This window comes from Rhea americana, unplaced genomic scaffold (assembly GCF_003343005.1).
Source record: "Rhea americana isolate MKP2758 unplaced genomic scaffold, rheAme1 scaffold_44, whole genome shotgun sequence".
NCBI lineage: Eukaryota > Metazoa > Chordata > Aves > Rheiformes > Rheidae > Rhea > Rhea americana.
In genome coordinates this window covers 5679769-5696821 of record NW_028186579.1, presented here as the reverse complement: position 1 = coordinate 5696821, position 17053 = coordinate 5679769, and the positions used below count along the sequence as shown (strand labels likewise).

Here is a 17053-nt window from a genome sequence, read left to right as displayed (position 1 = left end):
TTTGATTATTGTGGTTTATTAGGAATGGGGATAATCTTTGAATTTAAGCCTTGATGAATTGCATATATATTGCACACTCTGCRTAGTAATAGCCATCTGATTAAATGGTTCGTTTTTCAGGATGCTTGGGAAAAACTTCTGGAGTCTGAGAGGTATGATCAAAGGGATGACTTCACTGTTATTCTTCAGCCTTCTCTCCAAGAAATAAATCTGCTGCTTAGACTGGTGAGCAAAATCCTGTTGTTCTGTAGCGCATTTTCTTTTTCTTTTCTTTTCTTTCTTTCTTTTTCTTTTTTCTTTTTTTTTTTCCTCTTCTGGATTGTATTTGGTGATGGTGAGTGCAATATTCAGCTGCCTCTTTCCTGTCTAGGCTGTGTGTAATACCAGAAGACAAGGACAGTCAAGCATGCAGAACAGACTGCATGATTAGAAACAGAGGCCCTGAGAGTGGAGCTCACTTCAAACCSTGTCAGTCAGAGATCCTTTGTTTTTGAATGTTATGTTCCTGGARCAATGAACTTATGGCATCTCTCTAGATTAGGTCCCAACCCTCTAGAAACTGTCAAGTCTGTTAACTTCTCCTTATACCTCCAGTCATTGGCTCATTCATTCCTGATTACACTCCCTACAATTAGAATTCAGAGGAATTGACTGTAATTAGTGGAAACAAAGCCAATAAAGGGTAACAAGAAATACTTAAAAATAGGTAGGAAAAAGAAAGATAAAGATCTTTGTAAAACCTGTTGAAGAGTAGAGTTACCTCGCTGAAAACACTTGGAAACTAATGCAGTCTGGGTTCTTGGGAACATATTTTGCCCAGACTTTGCATCTGGTACAGCCGGTGTGGAATTTCTATGATTGGGTTGTCTGGGATGTCAGACAGCGTTTTGCCACTGGTGTATTTTAAAGGAAAGTTCAAAGGTCAGGGTCTGAGATCCAGCAATGGAAAGTGAAAGTACGAGTTTCTAAACAATAGTTCACTCAGAGCAAGAGATCAAAATTTATTAACATCTAATCTTTGGTGATTATAGTAAAATGAGTTGGTGGTGGGTCACATTCCAGTTCCCGGGYATCATAAGAGCTCCCTGGATTCTCCCCACAACACAGAATCAGTCTGAAGTGGACAGAGAGAAGGAAACGTGTCTTCCATGAATGCTGGGATCTGCTATCACAAAATCTTAGTTTGTTACTGTGTTTTCTTATGCTGGGCTTGTTTTGTGGACGACCTGTCTGTAAAACATATAGCAGCCTTAGCTCTTGTGACAACGTTGTTCTTAGTGGGTTGCTCTGTCACTGCTTTAAATGTCATCTTATAGCTGCAGTCTTTACCCCCCACACACACACACTTTTTTTTGATATGTCTGAAGGTCGCTATGTGTAATATACTGAACAGTTCAGTCATTTTGTTAAAACAAAGAAAACTTTTAGACAAATTCATCATTCTCTCAGTTTTTAATGCTTATCTCTGCCAGAGAAAGTGTTGTTTATTCCAAATTGTTCATTTGATCACAATCTGCCTGTTTCCCTATCTCCTCAATGTCACCATTGTGACAGTGTTTTGCTGTTACTCTGCTCTTCCTACTGTCTCGTGGATGTGCTGTCCCTCCACTGCTGCCTTACAGTGGTAGGTACAGCAGTTGCTTATAAGAACAGTATTTGTTCTGTCGTGACATATCRGCAGCAACTAAGGTTAGCAAGAAATGAGTAATTCAGAGTATCAGCGACTGTGATCCTTGAAGGTATTAGTATTGTTTTATGAAATAACACCTTTTGCCTTATCATGAATGTCTCAACTTTTCATACTCTGAATGTTTGATCGTGCTCTAAAATGCTTTCTCTTTCAGGAAAGGGATGGTTTCAACRCCATATCGAAGACACAAGTGGAAATTCTGGAAGAAGATTATGTTTTCATGGCTGTGGGTCTCTGGAACAACATGGTGAGCCATAAGGCTAGTGTTGCTTACTAGCCTTAGTACAGATACCTAGTAGCATCTCCATGCTAGCCAGGCTTTGAGTGGCAAGGAGGGAGTAAAGAATATGGGAGCAAAGCCATTCTGTAACTGCTCCCTTCAGATGTGCAGAGATACTGCTGTCTAATAATGCTAAATGTCCTGCAGTCCCAAGAGATCTCTCTTCTTCTGTTCTGTAGCTGTTACCCTTGTGAGCTTTTTAGAAAGGTTTCCGAAGTAGACCTTCAGGAAGTCTCAGGGAATAAAGAGCTGTGGCAGTCCCTTCTGTTGCTAGTCGCACGCTTGTGGCAGAACTGAGGCTCTTCCTAACCTGAAATTATGGTTATTATGGTCTTCTGTCTCCTGTGTGCTGTATCTACCTCCTCTTTACTAACGAGTTCCATAACCTTAGTCTCCTCATTAACCCTCATCCTTYTGCTGCTGTTTATCATAGTAAGAGGGGGGATAAACCTCCATGAGAAGCTCCMTGTACTGCCTCAAGGGATATTTTACCTAGCTAAAGAAAACCAACAAATGGTGGCTTGTAAGAGAAGAGGGGGGTGTCTTAAGGAAACATGGATTCTCCTATCCCTCAGGTCTGACCGTGATGACCAATTTTGTGAGAAGCTGTTTGCAGGCTTGAATTGTGGAAACATAGCATTTGCGTGTGTGACCCAGGGGRTGCACATAAAACTGGAGGGGTTTGCATATCAGTGTTGATGGTGGCAGCAACTGAAGGAGTGGAAGTTGCTCTCCAGTGTGCTTGAGAGAAAAAAGCCAACCACCTGGATTTTGTATTTGTCAAAGTAAATTAGGGTGTTACTGTTTAGTGCATATCATGATTGGATGTGCTCCCATATCTGTGTTTTTTAGATAAGATGTTGATTTTTATTTTTCCTTTTGGTTTAGACACATCTAAAATTCTCTGCTTTCTTTTTTATCCCCCCCCAATAGCCCCTTAATAGCACATGGTTATTTAAGAAAGAAGGAGAAAAAGTATATATACCCTTATTTTAATTAAAAAAAYCCATAGTGCCAAATGAAATTAGATTAAAGATAAGACTTGCTTTAGTTCTTGCTTTGAAGGCCAGATATTGTTAAGCTTTTCTTTTATGAGAGCATTACTGTTCCTGTGTTTGTGCAGATTATCATGAATGTGAAGCAAAAAAGTATATACTGCAACAACCTTTTAATAAACAGAATTTTAAAATAAATCCATACAGAYTGACAGGTTTCTGTTGCCTCTTATGCTAATTCTGGTAGTTTTTGTAGTCTTAATCATTTAAAGAGAAGAGAAGTAGGATTTGTAGTGAGAAATTGTGTGTCTTTTTAAATCAGATGATGTAGCTGGAAAAAATGGCTAATAAAAGGTGTTACCTCTCTCCATACGCCTGCCACTTTTGCTGGGTAGTAGCAGCCAAAGAGTTAAAAATTGATCCTCTGAAACCATAACCTTGAAACAGAAGTGCTGCATCTAGTTATCTTGTTCTTCGCCATTACCCGTAATGCTCCTCATAATAATGCCAAAGTTCCCATCTCAGTATTTTACTATATTGTAAAACAGACGCTATGATAAGATACGTGTTGGCTCCTTTATCACTGTTTTGCCTTATTTTCACCAGGCAACTAGCTTCTCTAGTTAAATGAGCAAGCCTGAGGCTGAAAGCCAGATCCCTGAATTCTGCGTTAACCATAGTTTCCCTGTGTCTCCAAGTTCTCTGTAAGAAACKGGGTGAGTTACTTGAACTGCCCATGCCTTAGTGCCCCATCYGTGRTGGTGACTTTTACCTAGATCGCACRGTTATTGGGAGCACTTAAATGTGATCTGTGAGACAATTCAAAGAGATGACATATTCCTTCCCRGATACTAACTGTTATAAATCTCAAACCTGTTCAGAAGCAAGTCTCATGAAGCATGAACCTCCAAACTGATGTGAAAAATGGCTCCTTACATCTGCTTACCACTACATTTTCATCATCAAAGTTTTGAAATGAAATGCCGGATTTTTTTTTCGGRTAGTGCAGAAAATTGGTACTTCTGACTGGAGAGGGACCACACTGCTGCCAGTTTGCTATCCCACTTTGTGCGTTTCCAGAGGAAATATTTGGGGTCAACTGAACCAAATTTATCAGAATTTGAGTTTCATTTACCTTTGTCAATAGATCAGACTGAACTACTGTGTTTTCTAGGGCTTATCAGCCAGAACCTGTGCTCCAGCTTTGAGTATTTGTCCTTCTCTCCTACTAGTCTCTGCAGCTAGGAGAGTTTGTATGCTTCTAACGGGCTTTGCTTTCTTTTTTGAAGTCTAACCTGTAGTTCTTTTCCCCCAGTAGCCTCTTAAGGCCCAGCTTTTCGGGTATCGGTGTGTGAGATGCCTAGGACTGGTGTTTTGAGCTCTTCACAAGGAGTTGGGACAGCACCATCCCCATTCTGAAACTGCTGCATTGCTTCTGCAGAATCCTGGCTCTGCAGGACTTGATTCCTAGAGTTTAGCAACTTGTGCAGGCATATTTGGTTAACTTGCCATTGATTTTTTTTTCTTTTTTACTTCCTCATCTCAAATTACTTTGCTTCTTGCAACAATCTCCTTCTGTCCCTTCAGATGATATTTTTTCCTTCGCAGTTTCTACCATTGGAAGAGCCTTCCTTCTTTACTCTGCTTCACCATTTTTTTCTGCACGTTTCCCCCTTTCTGCCTCGATGTTGTTTAATCCTCTGGGCTCTGTCCTTCAGGGTCCCATTCTCTGGCGTGTTACCCTGTTGTTGTCACTCTAACACCTGGGAGCGTTTTGTGGCAGCGAGAGGTAAAAGACTACTAGCCACGTGAATTGATGCTTTTGAGGAGAGCTGTGTCGGGGCCAGYTACACCATCTGAGCGTGCTAGGGGATATGCCAGGACCAGAAAACTGTCATAAGGGGAGACAAATACCAACTTTGCTTTATTTCAGTGTTTTCCATAACTGTCAGGTTGCCCCTTTAGAGAGGGAACAGTCTAGGTGATGTAGGGGTAGAACAAGATGTGGCAAAACCACGTTGCTGYTGGTTTGAAAATGGTAGAGTTCCCTTGACAATTCTTTCCCACCTGTTTGCCTGCCTTCTCCCTTTACTGGAATTTTCTTAGGAAAACTGGAGATTGTCAGAAAGGCACCTCCATGAGGAGGTTCGTTACCTACCTGTGAGCGTATTCAGCCGTTGTGCAAAAGTAGATGATATGAAAGATGCTTTTATTTTAAAAAGCACTAGGAGATTTACTTACCCAATAAGGAACACTGTGGTTCTGCTAAGAATAACAGCTAACTATTTATGTCCCCAGTTTTGAAGGAAAAAAAAAGGCATTACTGGGAACTGATATCATTACTGGGAACTGATACGAGATCAAGATCATGACAGACGAGTTAGGCAGCAAACGTGGCAGTATGAGGAGGTGCACAAAAACTGCATCCAATGTATTTCCCTCCTCCTGCTGGCCGCCAGGCTGTCTTTATGTTGGCCACACTTGCTTTGAGGCTTGGCACCAGCCTCCCTTTTGGATTGACCAAAGGGCAAAACCTTGGAAATCTAGTGGCAATTGGCAAGTAGCACTGAAATTTGCTCTGCCTGGAAAGAAGCTGAGCTGGCAGGTGCTGAAGTTTTGTCTGGGCGGTAGCTGGATACTGCAGCATTCTTAGTAAATTAGGGGCAATGTGGTTCTTGCACTACAGACGTCAGCGAAGAGTCTGTTAAAAGCTATTGAGGAGCTGGGAAAAGCTGGGAGAGGTTGGTTGTTTATTTAGATAACGCTGTTTACCACAAAGAGTCTGATTGATTAATTTTGGCAAATGCTTCCAATTTTATCTCTGGAAATACATCCAGAGGCAATGTTCCTCTCATGTGTGTAAAGACTTTAGACAAAGCTGCTTTTGCTCGTGTGTTTCACGGTCTTTTGTGTAGCAGAAAAGACCACAAAACCCCATCCTACAAAACAGGGAAAAAAGACAAACGAAAATCAGGAAAGAATGGGATCTCTTTTGTTAGAGTATGGAGCCAGCATGCAAACCTGTGTGTAAGGCAGATGTGTTAGATGTAGGGGTAAATTTTGGCAGGCCACAATACAGAGTAGGTGCCTGATTTCCTATGACCAGGATCTTGCACCTCTGCCACATGAGAAATGAGCTGCGTGGGAGCTGAGAGTCCTGCCGTGCTGGAGAAACAGTGGTGTTGAGTAACAGGGAAAAAACTGCCTGCTGGAGAAATTCATTCTCCTCACCCAACTTCCAGCAACATGCAAGTGTCTAATACTTGTTTGATATTCATTCCCTGCCAAGGGAAACCACTGAGGTCCCATGTTCTGTGGGTTAACTCTGTGCTGGAAGAAGAATATTTCCTTTTTTTAAATGTCATTAAATAGTTACTCTTTCATCTTATGTTGTCAGTATTGACTTTTGAGTCATTCCATAATTTTTCATTAATAACAATCCCCTTGCCCTCTTGTAGGAAGAGAAACAAAGGCCAACAAATACAAGTATTATCAGTCCTCTACATAGAGTTGAAATGCACTGCTGTTGCTGTCTAATGCTCTGAAAGTGGGATAAATTAGCAAGCTTTTAGTTAAGTAAGCTACAATCACCACAGGATTGATGTGTGACCTTTAAGGTGTTATATTTCATATTTTTGTGTGAGACATTTTTGATGTTATATTCCATATTTTTGACTTTGTTGCAAAATAAGTTTGCAGCACAAGGAGTGCAAAAAATGCTCACAAGATAGAAGGAAATCTTCATGAAATGGAAGATTTTTGGTTTTCTGTTTATGTTGGGGATTTTGTGTTTTCAACTTTGCAGGTAAAGCAGTGTAGAGTTATCCAAACCTTCAACATATAATCTGAGTCAAAACTGAATTTTCTGAGGAGCTTCAATAAAATTATTTTTCTTCAAAGCTTCAATCTACTAAAAGAAAAAGGGGGCTTTTTCTCCCCCACAGAAGTCCATATATTTTTTGTATGTTTTATATTAAAACCACATATTATAGGGAGATGAAGAAAGGACTCCTGACTGTGCCTTTGTGCCTTTCTCAAGTGTTGGTGAACATGGCTTTCAAAAACTAGGGGAGAGAGACTACTGCAAAGAGTTGTTACCTGTCAGCTGAATTCTTCTACTTGCTTATACCCAACCCAGAAGGGAAGTAAAACTGACCTGTTAATCCCAGCAGAGTTTAAACTACATACCATGACAGCATGAAAACTAATCATGGAGATAGTTTAAGTTATGTTCCTCTAGAAGACGTCCATAGTTGGTGTGGGTGAGCTGATAAATAATAACTTGATTGCAAGCAGTCCGATTAAGTGATATAAAATCGGTGCCTGGTAGGAAGAAGCTTTACAGGGCCAGCATTGCCAGAGAGCAGAGTTAGTGTGGATGGAGGCTTTAATGATGGAGTGAGGGTCAGATCATGTCAGAGGACTTGTTTTCACTTCCTTGTTTTGTAGATATGCATGTGGCAGTTATGCATAAATTAATGTTATCATAAGCAAAATAACTTTTTAATATGTATGAACATGATGGAAAACTTCAGGAGCTAAAGCCTTTGAATTATTGCTGCTCTCCTTTCCTCCCCCCTCATAGCATGTGTAAAATTCTTGGKTTTTATCCTTTTCCAGTTGGAGCCAGTTGGACAGAAGAAACCTTATGATCTCACAAAAATGCTTCAGGTCCAGTGTCCATCTCAGGTAAAGGGATCTACTTATGACTTTGAGATGTTATTTTTTTACTCTTTACAGATTTTCCAAGTTTTCAGATATTGCTGCCTTATTCTAAAGTTTTGGGGAATGTGTACTTTCCTAATGCTAGAAATTAAGCATTCCTGAAGTTCATTGACATAGACTCTTTATTTTATAAAGATGAAATTTTGAAAASAAGAACTTTTGACAAAGTTTAGTTAAATGATCTTACTGTGTCAGATTTTTTGGTTCAAAAGATGATCAGCTAATCTGAATTTGTTAGTTGTGAATATAAGCAAAACATCAGTATTAATCAGTTTCAGCAAAAAAAATTGAGTGCACGTATTTTGTATAATTTGAGCTGTCTGTGGCTTGGCTCTGTCTTCTGTCAGGTTTGACTATTTCAGTCCTAGTAGTTGTTAATAGAGCGGTACTGTCTTCAGAGTCTAAACATCTCTGAGGTTCAAGCAACAGACTTTTGAGCTTTTTTGCATCTAAGCACTGACTTCAGTGATTTGATAGTGGTATAGTATTACTGGCTTCTAAAATCTTCACTGAACAGCAGTTAAAGCATTACAAAAACTGATTAATCATCTGTTTTGTTTGATGTTAATGCTATATAGATTCCTCTTGGGAAAACCTATCTAGAAAAATTTCACTAATTCCACTAATGTTGGTAAAAATACTCTCTTACCTCTACAGGAAAATCCATATTTTTTTACATATAAGAATAGTAACTACTCATCTTTCCCAGTGACGTCAAACACCAAAGAAACATCTCAGGTATAGTAAGCCTGTTTGTAGCACACGGACTAAGTGTATTCCAGGGAGTGGGGCAGGTGGGTGGAAGTGCACCTGTAACTCATAAGTATAATCTCATTAAACCATGTTGCTGGGGAAAAGAATACAGAGCTCAAACTCTTCATTTCCATGTTTATAAGCAACTAAATAGTCAGACACATAATGGCAGCTTTCTTCTTGATGGCTTTTGTAGAGTGTGAATCAGATTAAATGTCTTCAGTCAGCCTGAAGTGGCTTCATGGCTAAGAACCACTTCTTTTTTTTTTTTTTTTTTTTTAAAAAAAAAAAAAAAAAAAAACACCTTCTGGATAACAATATTAACTTCCCTGTAATGGTAAGATAGTGAGAACAGGGCCCTTTACTTCTGCTGCAGAGGAAACTAGATATCAGATGAACATGACACCACTGTGTGGGTTTGATTTAGTCTAGTTTACCTGTTAGCAAAACAGAAGAATGATTTTTCTTTTTAGTTTTTCAAGAGAGAGTTACAGTTGTTCAGAGACAAAAAGCATGCTTTTTCGGTCATGAAGTATTCTGATTTTGAGCAGAGTCTGGTGCTTCCAAACAACTGCAGAAGGAGATAATGCTGCATGAAGATGAAGCATTATCATCTTCATGCCCCTCCCTAGATAAGATATCTAGACCATGTGCTAGATCTGTGCTCAAAATGGTGTATACGACATTGCAGTGGCACTATACATTTCTCCACTCATTTTAATATAGCTATCTGTTTTGTTAGTTATGATATAGACCTGTGTATGGGGCAACACTACCTACTAATTCGATTTTTAGTAATAATTATGATGTGAGGTGATAAGAAGCAGCACTGTTTTTCAGGGCTGGGGGGAGCTGGAGCAATGGGGCAAGACAGCAAAGAGTCTCCTCCGGCAAGTTAACCTACCTGCCATGGAGAGATCTGGAGCGAGTGCATGTCCTTGGGCCTTGTGCCATGGTCCATCCGCCTTGGTATACCCCACCTTGGGAATAGCRGGACATGGAGTTTGAAATAACTAGTCCTGTGGGTAGGGCAGTGCCGCACTAATATGGCAGTGCAATTTCTTAGCAGATTAAGCCTGTGCCTGCCTCAAAAAAGGGATGGCCTGAGGAAGGTCTGAGTTGGGTGGATGTATACAAAGTGTGTGGAAAATCCATTAACCAAATGCTCTGAGGCATAAATGGTTTGTCCCAACGAGAGTAAAAAGAGTCTGATAYAAAGTCTTACACTGTCTGTCTTTGCAGGAAAGGAGTTATGGGACAAGTATTCCCTGTTCTGGACACGCTCCCTCTGCTACAGTCCCGACATCAGGTACAGCATTATGCAGTTGTACTATAGAACTGCTTCAGCTGATGTTAAAGACCTGTTTTTAGTTAGGAAAGGTGCACTTTTTTTGGGGGGGGGCAGTGCATTCTATTTATTGTGTCTTTAAAATGCTTTTTTTTGAGCAACATAAGTAGTTGCATAGCAAGATTCAAGTCTTCCTTCAAGAATAGTGAAAGCTTATGCAACTGCATCTTGCACATATGAACAAAAAGATGACAGTGGAAAAGACAGGAGGGGGCTGGATACTTCAGCCGCACTGCGTGCGGAAACAGTAAAGCTGTATATGACCCCAGCTCCTCCAGTTACTGATCTCAAAGCAGACTGTGCACCTTCTTAGGCATCCATGCAATTTGGGATCCCTCAGAGTAGGAGTTCCTGAGGAGTGGTTCCAAGTTCCCTCAGGTGGCCTTGTTTATAAATAGGATGTCTTCCATGCTTCTCTGAAGTGAAGCTTAGTTTGAAATATGATTCTTAACGATCAGTTAAAGATAGCCACACTATTGGGCAAAGTATGGACTAGGGACTTGGTGCTCTTGCCAGTTCAGTCAAGCACAGAAGTCGTCTTGTCCCGGGTGCGTTTGTGTTCTCGTAGAAGCTGCAATGGTCCTAAATATTCCACCCTGCACCGTCACTGCAGCTGTGCCTGTGTTTTAGCTGTTTCCACAGGTTAAAACAGGTTTGAGTAAGTGTAGATATGAGTGAAATCTCACTGCCTCCCCTGCCACTGTAGTTAATRCACAGCTGTGGTGCAAAGGATCATCTCTGTTTTGATGACTGTCAGTTATCTGTCATTCTAAGTTGATGCAATCATGAATATTAAAATACAGTTTCTGCAAAGCTTTATGCTTATCATAAAGAAAAGTTCTGATATGCACCACAATTTGAAATTTCTTTTCTTTGCTCCCTCCCTTATACCATGTTTTCTTAAGTTCATAATTTGAGACCGGCAGATATTCGGGTGATTGCAGCCCTGGGAGACTCACTCACAGTAAGTAAAGCTCTCAATAACTGTCATTTAAACAAGTAATAAAACAGCAATTTTTAACCAGAGAGAGAGAGTGAATGCATGCAGTTCTGCCCTATTTGGCCAAACATATTCTTCATGCATTTTTTCTATGCTCCACCTTGATTGACAATTAATCAGTTCCGAAGTCTAATAGGTGCACAGTTCCCATGTAAAGTCCACAGGAGTGCTGCCCAAGGAAAGACAGCAAGATTAGATTGTATTAGCAGCAAAACCACACTGCTAGAGTGAACTTGCAACAACTGATTTTCATTATTGATTCTAGGCGGCTCCCCACGTATTTGCCTTTGAAGCTATTAGCAAGCAGTGTAAATAGAAAGAACAAATTCTGCAGCGAATATATAGATATATTACCAAAGTCTATAAAGCCATGTCCATTTGTACTGACTAAATATTTGAGTCAGATTACAGTGGATCATCAAGTGTATTAAGTGTAACTTATCTAGAGAATTTTTTTAGTGCTGTTCCTAGACTATCTATAGTGGTTACTCCTAGACTGGCTGTGATTCTCCAATCAGTGATTGTTTCACTGCTCATATTGTAATTCATGTTTCCAATGTTCCATACTCATTGCTACACTAGCGCCTTGTAATCTCCTTTTTCAGGAAAATCGGGAGTGGGAAGAGGGGAAAATCTGCTTTATGACATGAAGAATATTATAATAAATTATACATGCAGAACACTGCTATCTTATTTATTCCTTATGTAAATTTAGAGTTATTTGAACCTTTTGAACTTTCTCAGCCACTTTTCTGCCACTTGATATAATCAAGAAGTTGATAGAAGAGGGATAAATCACTGGAGCAGAGTTGAAATACCCTCAGGCCTTGATTCTTCTGAGAACAGAGATCTTGTATATTTTGGGAAGATTATGCAGCTTACCTCATTAACATCCCTTTTAATTATTTTTGCTATGATCAGCTGGAGAGCAAAGTACTGTAGCAAGCCTTATTTTCTGAAGGTGAACTCTACTTCTCTTCTGCTTGTAGGCAGGCAATGGGGCAGGATCAAAACGCAACGACGTTCTKGATGTCCTCACTCAGTACCGGGGTATTTCTTGGAGGTGAGTCCCCAGAATTCTCTCCAACCAGAATCCCTTTGTTTTGTGGGGTGAAGATCCCAATTTTCTTGGCTTATGGTATACTTGGCTTATTCTTGTAACAAATCCAGACTTGTGAGCCAGAGTGAGTTTGACTTTACCCTCTGCCTGGAGGCACCAGCTTGAGCCTTTACTCTTGATAAAGAAACCGTTGAAACTAGTGGCCATTTAGAGGCAGCTGTAGCATGACTGGCCCAGGCCTGGATAACTGGATGAAGTGGAGTCCATCTTAAGGTGGCTACTTTTTCCTCTTTCATCTTGGTAGCCATTGCAAAAAGGACTTCTAGTTCCCAGTGTAGCTGTACTACTTTCTCATTTAGTATTTCTGTTCCTGCCTTTTCTATAGCTTATCTGCTCTTCCAGGCATGGCCCGTGCTGCCCATCTGTCTTGCTGAGCTACAGGCAGCCTCCAGAATGGAGTCACTTATGCTGCTATTTTCTGCACAGTCCCTGGTTTCTTGACCCATTCTCAGTTTTACTTGCATCATGCAGAACAGCTCATCAGTTACCAGTTAGTCGACTCATGCAGCATTTTATTAGGCAGGTCAAAAAGCCATACTGAAAACAGATAATTGTGTTCATTTATTATTCTGCAACTCTATGATTTAACACTACGTTGTCAAGCTGATTTTTCTGCTCATTTCTTACTCATGTGAGACACTGCTGCTTTATAGAGGTTTAAACAGGCTCTAGAATGCTTCAAACTATTCCATTTTAAATTAAAGAAATACTGTAGAGGTACATGTAGCTTTTTATATTTTGGTCTTTAATAGTATTCCACTGACATTTGTGGAAAAACAGTTATAATAGCATTACTTTATAATATGAGGAAGGATGAAGAACATTCAGATGGTGAATTTTGCCWGTTTAGTAGTATTCTTCCAATTGAGTGGGGTGAGGAAATAGGTGTTCAGTATGYTTATTCCTCTAAAATACCTACCTTTAGAACTTGTTGTTATGGATAGAATGGATCCATTTACTACAAATGGAAGTAATACAAATTTTAATAGGGATAACATTAGCAAAAATGATGGAAATTATTCTATTTTAAAAAATTATTTCTGCTACATTTAATATTTACTAAAGCACATGAGAGAATAGAGTAAGCAGTTAGTGTGCAAGGTTTTTAATATAATGATAATGATAGTCTCTAAGTTTGTGATCCCATTACTATGCACACAAAGAGTTTGCTTTGACTTATTCTCTTTGATGATTGTTAAATAACATCTTGTCATTTGGGTTCGGGGGAGTGTATMTATAAGTGTATACATACAGAAACACCATAAGGGGGAGCTCTCTTGCTTATTCCATTACTTTAAGAAGTCCATCATATTTTTGAATATTTTTTTTTCTTACCTATTTCCTTTTAACAGTGTTGGAGGAAATGAAAACATAAACACAGTCACAACACTAGCAAGTAAGTGCTGTTTTCTGTAAACTTGATAGATATGTGGAGCTGTCTATTAGTTTATAGAAAAGATGAGAAAGAAAACTTTCAAATTGCAGCATGGCATAACACATTGCTTTTTATTCAATGTTGAGTACTGAGCAGAAGCTGCTTAATGGCCAGACTTTAATTTGTTGTGCATGACTTTAACAATGTATCTTGAAATTTCTAGGGGTTTTGGTGGTTTCAGCATACTCGTGTTGGTTATAATTCTGCCTAAACTGGGGTAGATGAATCAAAAGATCTCAGATCATAGCCTGAAGAAACTATTTTGACTGTAAGGGAAAGTTGTTTTAGGTAGGATCAGAATCACATTACAAGAACAGATCTTATATGCTTTACAGGTTGGGGCATTATTGGATCTGAGGTGCTGTGAGGTTTGTTTGTAGCCTAAGATCTGGAAGGGAATCTAGGTCATTAAGGTTAATATATCTGGGGAGATCAGACTAAAGGATTTGATTCCAAGCCCTCTGCAGTTGGTGTGACAACGTGAGAGTCTCCTCCTGGGTGAAGGGTTGCTTAGCCTTGCTTACCAGGCAAAATGACATTGCTAGCCAAGATCATGTTCAGTCACAGGCTTAAAAGGATTCATGCCATTGAGCAACCAGAAGGCAAGATAATAGTTGTAGCATGATGCATCTCCACCTTTAGTGTATATTAAGGTTTATTTTTGATAAGTGTCTGATAAAGATGGTCTTTTATTAAGGTCTAATCTTTCTAACGTCCTTCGTTACCTGCTGAAGCAAGCAACATTTCAGAATGCTCTTTTCTGCAGATATTCTTCGTGTGTTCAATCCTTCCTTGAGAGGGTATTCCACTGGCACTGGGAGGGAAACTACAAGTAATGCCGCCTTCAACCAAGCTGTGGCAGGCGATCGTGCAGAGTAAGAGGAAAATTCTTTTAACAGAAAGTTGACTTGTCTTTAAAATTCAGTTCCACCTGAGAATGGTCTAAACGCTGAACTTTGGCAGGAGTGCAGTAAGGCTGATGGGCATGCTTTTAGCCACCTTTAGCATAAAGGCTAAGAAATGCACTGGGGACTTCGTAGCTTTTCTAATCTTCGTCAAAAAAAAAAAAAGAAAAAAAAAAGACAGCAATGGCAATGCATTCTCTACTACCTTTTTCCAATAAGTTCAAGTACTTTACAAGGACTAATCAAAAAGATTCACATCCCTTTGGTGAGATAGAGAAAAATTATGCACATTTATAGGAGGGCTGTGAAGGATATTTGAAACTTGATATCAGTAGGACCAAGATTTCRTTTAGAGAAACTAAGACAGAGGAAATAGTAAATTGCCTGTGGTCAATCTGTGGTAAAGCTGGGAATTAACCAGAAACAGCTACGATGAGTCTTCAGTGAAATTCCTATTAACCCTTGGGATGTGTCCCTTGGGATCACATCTTACAAAACATACATTTGTGGCTTGATGTTGTGGAATAATGTTGATACATGCATGGATGCTTCACAGTGATACATATATTAATAGCATCAGTGTAATGGTGGGGAGGAGCAAGGTATACTTGTTCTGTTATAGCACAGTATATTTTTTACAGTAGTTTGTAAAAGTGCAGCTATGCAGCATTTGCAAAGTGGTCTAGTGCCTGCTGGATGCTAAATGTTTTTTCTCCTTTAACTTCTTTTTTTTTTTTTTTTTAATCAATAGCTTAAATTGTAGCCTTCTTTCAGTAATAATGTCTATCATCCAGAAGACAACAATACCTAGAGTTTCACAGGTTTTTTAGATGTTATTTGAAGGACACCCATACATCAGGTTTTCTCTTTTCCCTACTGTCTATGCAGGATTCCTTAATTTTTATTTTTATTTTTTTTATGTTTAGGGATGTCCCTGCGCAGGTTAGAAGACTGGTRGACCGGATGAAGAGTGATACTGTGAGTTTAACATGTCCCCAATATCTTCAGGAGGATGAAATTAAGTGGTGCTATTAGCTTCTAACAGTGCAACAGGCCAACAGTAGACGCCAAACCAAGCTGTGGGCCCTGCAGCGTGCAATGTGATAATTAATATTCCTCGRTGCAGAGAGTGCCTCGGCACACAATTAACTATAGCTTTGTCTTAACTAGATTTGTACAATCATGTGATAGTTATCTTGCTATGAAATCCAGCTAAGCGTAATCTTTCTTACCTCAAGGTAGCTGGTAAGCTCAGTGCCGTGGTCTCCCCTCCCAAGCCACCTCACCCTTTAAGACTACAGAACCTTTTGTCTGCTAGGATTTTACTGTGGCACCATTAATTACCTTGCAAGCACATATTTTTGCCAGCAGTGATGCTGAGGCCGGGCTTTTCAAACTGTAATCATATAGAGTGAACATGTGAAGTGAGGAAAGGACTTGTTTTCTTTAAAAACAATTTAGCGCCTTCTTTGCGAATTAGTCATCAGCTGATTTTTGACATACACATTTGTTGTTAGGAATAATTTGATTAATGGTCTGTAAAACATATATCAGGCTGAGGATTACTTACAGATTTTTCACCTCAACTACTGCCTCGAGTGTTTGCTATTTGTAATTTGACAAATATGCTATGCAATCAGTGACCTGAGTTACAAGATATTATTTTGACTTGCCAATTGTGCATTTGGAAAGCAGCCAAAAAATCTTGAAGTCAACTGTGTGCGTGTCCAAGATAAATACTGAGTGAAAACGTATTGGCAAAAATGTTTGCAGTACCTTCCTTTTCAGTGCACTTTTTTGTAAACAAGATTTCACTCTCATGGCTGTATCTGAAATGAGATTAAAAGGAGTAGCTGTTAACAACTAAGCAACTGGCTATTTTTCGTTCAAAGCTTCTAAGCAGTATTCTGTCATGCTTATTAGCTTGGAAACATCACATGGAAAAACAAGTGCAAATGCTTTTTTCTCTTGACTAATTAATGAGAAAAATGCTTATATTAGAGGTGATATATCTTTGATTTTAGAGCTTCTTTACCCTCTTTCTAAAGCACCTGTTCAGAGCAGGAGGAAAAGTCTCTCATCAGCCTTTTAATTTTCATAAGTAAGTTTTGAGACCAAACCACCTGACAGAGGTTTTGCCAGCTGGGATAGGATATGTACAGTGTTGGAAGCTAGATGCTTATAACTCACTTGAGGCTGATGTGCTGCTACTGCTTTTCCTCGTGGTGGTAGGCACTGACATTCAAGTGCTAACATGCTGAGGACCACATCAGGTCTGTGGTACTAAGCATGTATGACCCTTTCTTCACCGCTAAGAAGGCTTGTGTTTGCTGTGGTGTAATTACTATACATTAGCTGTCCCTTTGCAAAATTCTTCTAGAGAAAAGGTGCTATAATTTTTACCAATATTGTTAGAGTTGAAACTGCCCCCCTCTTCTTTGCAGTTTGTCTCACAATAAAACCAAAATATGTTGCCCTCCAGGATTTCCCAGCAGGCAGCTGCATTATTTATTACACAATAAAACATATACCTCCTTTTTCTGCAATGAAGATAAATTACCAGAATTGCTAGAGGAGTTGGTCAACATATACATAAGACATTACTAAAGAGGTGAACAGATGGAGCTTGAGCAATAGTTTTCTGAAGCCAATAGATTTGTGCGGTGCTATTGAAATTGTAAAGCAACAATTGCAAGTGTATTTACATCATGGTGGTTTCGCCTCACAGTCATGACTGTAAATTCATTTTGTTGTGAATACACCTAGAAAACTACAGGCAGACCCCCAGAGAAATGTTAAATT

At 39.4% G+C, this 17053-nt stretch overlaps 1 protein-coding gene across 1 annotated transcript in view; it reads left to right on the top strand.

Annotated features, from left to right (window-relative positions):
- PLB1 (phospholipase B1) overlaps positions 1 to 17053 on the top strand; it is an 83547-nt gene that overhangs the window by 18461 nt on the left and 48033 nt on the right. Inside the window, exons 13-22 of the mRNA XM_085315788.1 lie at positions 121 to 225; positions 1845 to 1937; positions 7586 to 7654; positions 8348 to 8428; positions 9686 to 9752; positions 10697 to 10755; positions 11781 to 11854; positions 13264 to 13307; positions 14113 to 14221; positions 15178 to 15229. Of these exons, the coding sequence (XP_085171914.1) occupies positions 121 to 225; positions 1845 to 1937; positions 7586 to 7654; positions 8348 to 8428; positions 9686 to 9752; positions 10697 to 10755; positions 11781 to 11854; positions 13264 to 13307; positions 14113 to 14221; positions 15178 to 15229 (753 nt within the window). The remainder of the gene's footprint in view (positions 1 to 120; positions 226 to 1844; positions 1938 to 7585; positions 7655 to 8347; positions 8429 to 9685; positions 9753 to 10696; positions 10756 to 11780; positions 11855 to 13263; positions 13308 to 14112; positions 14222 to 15177; positions 15230 to 17053) is intronic.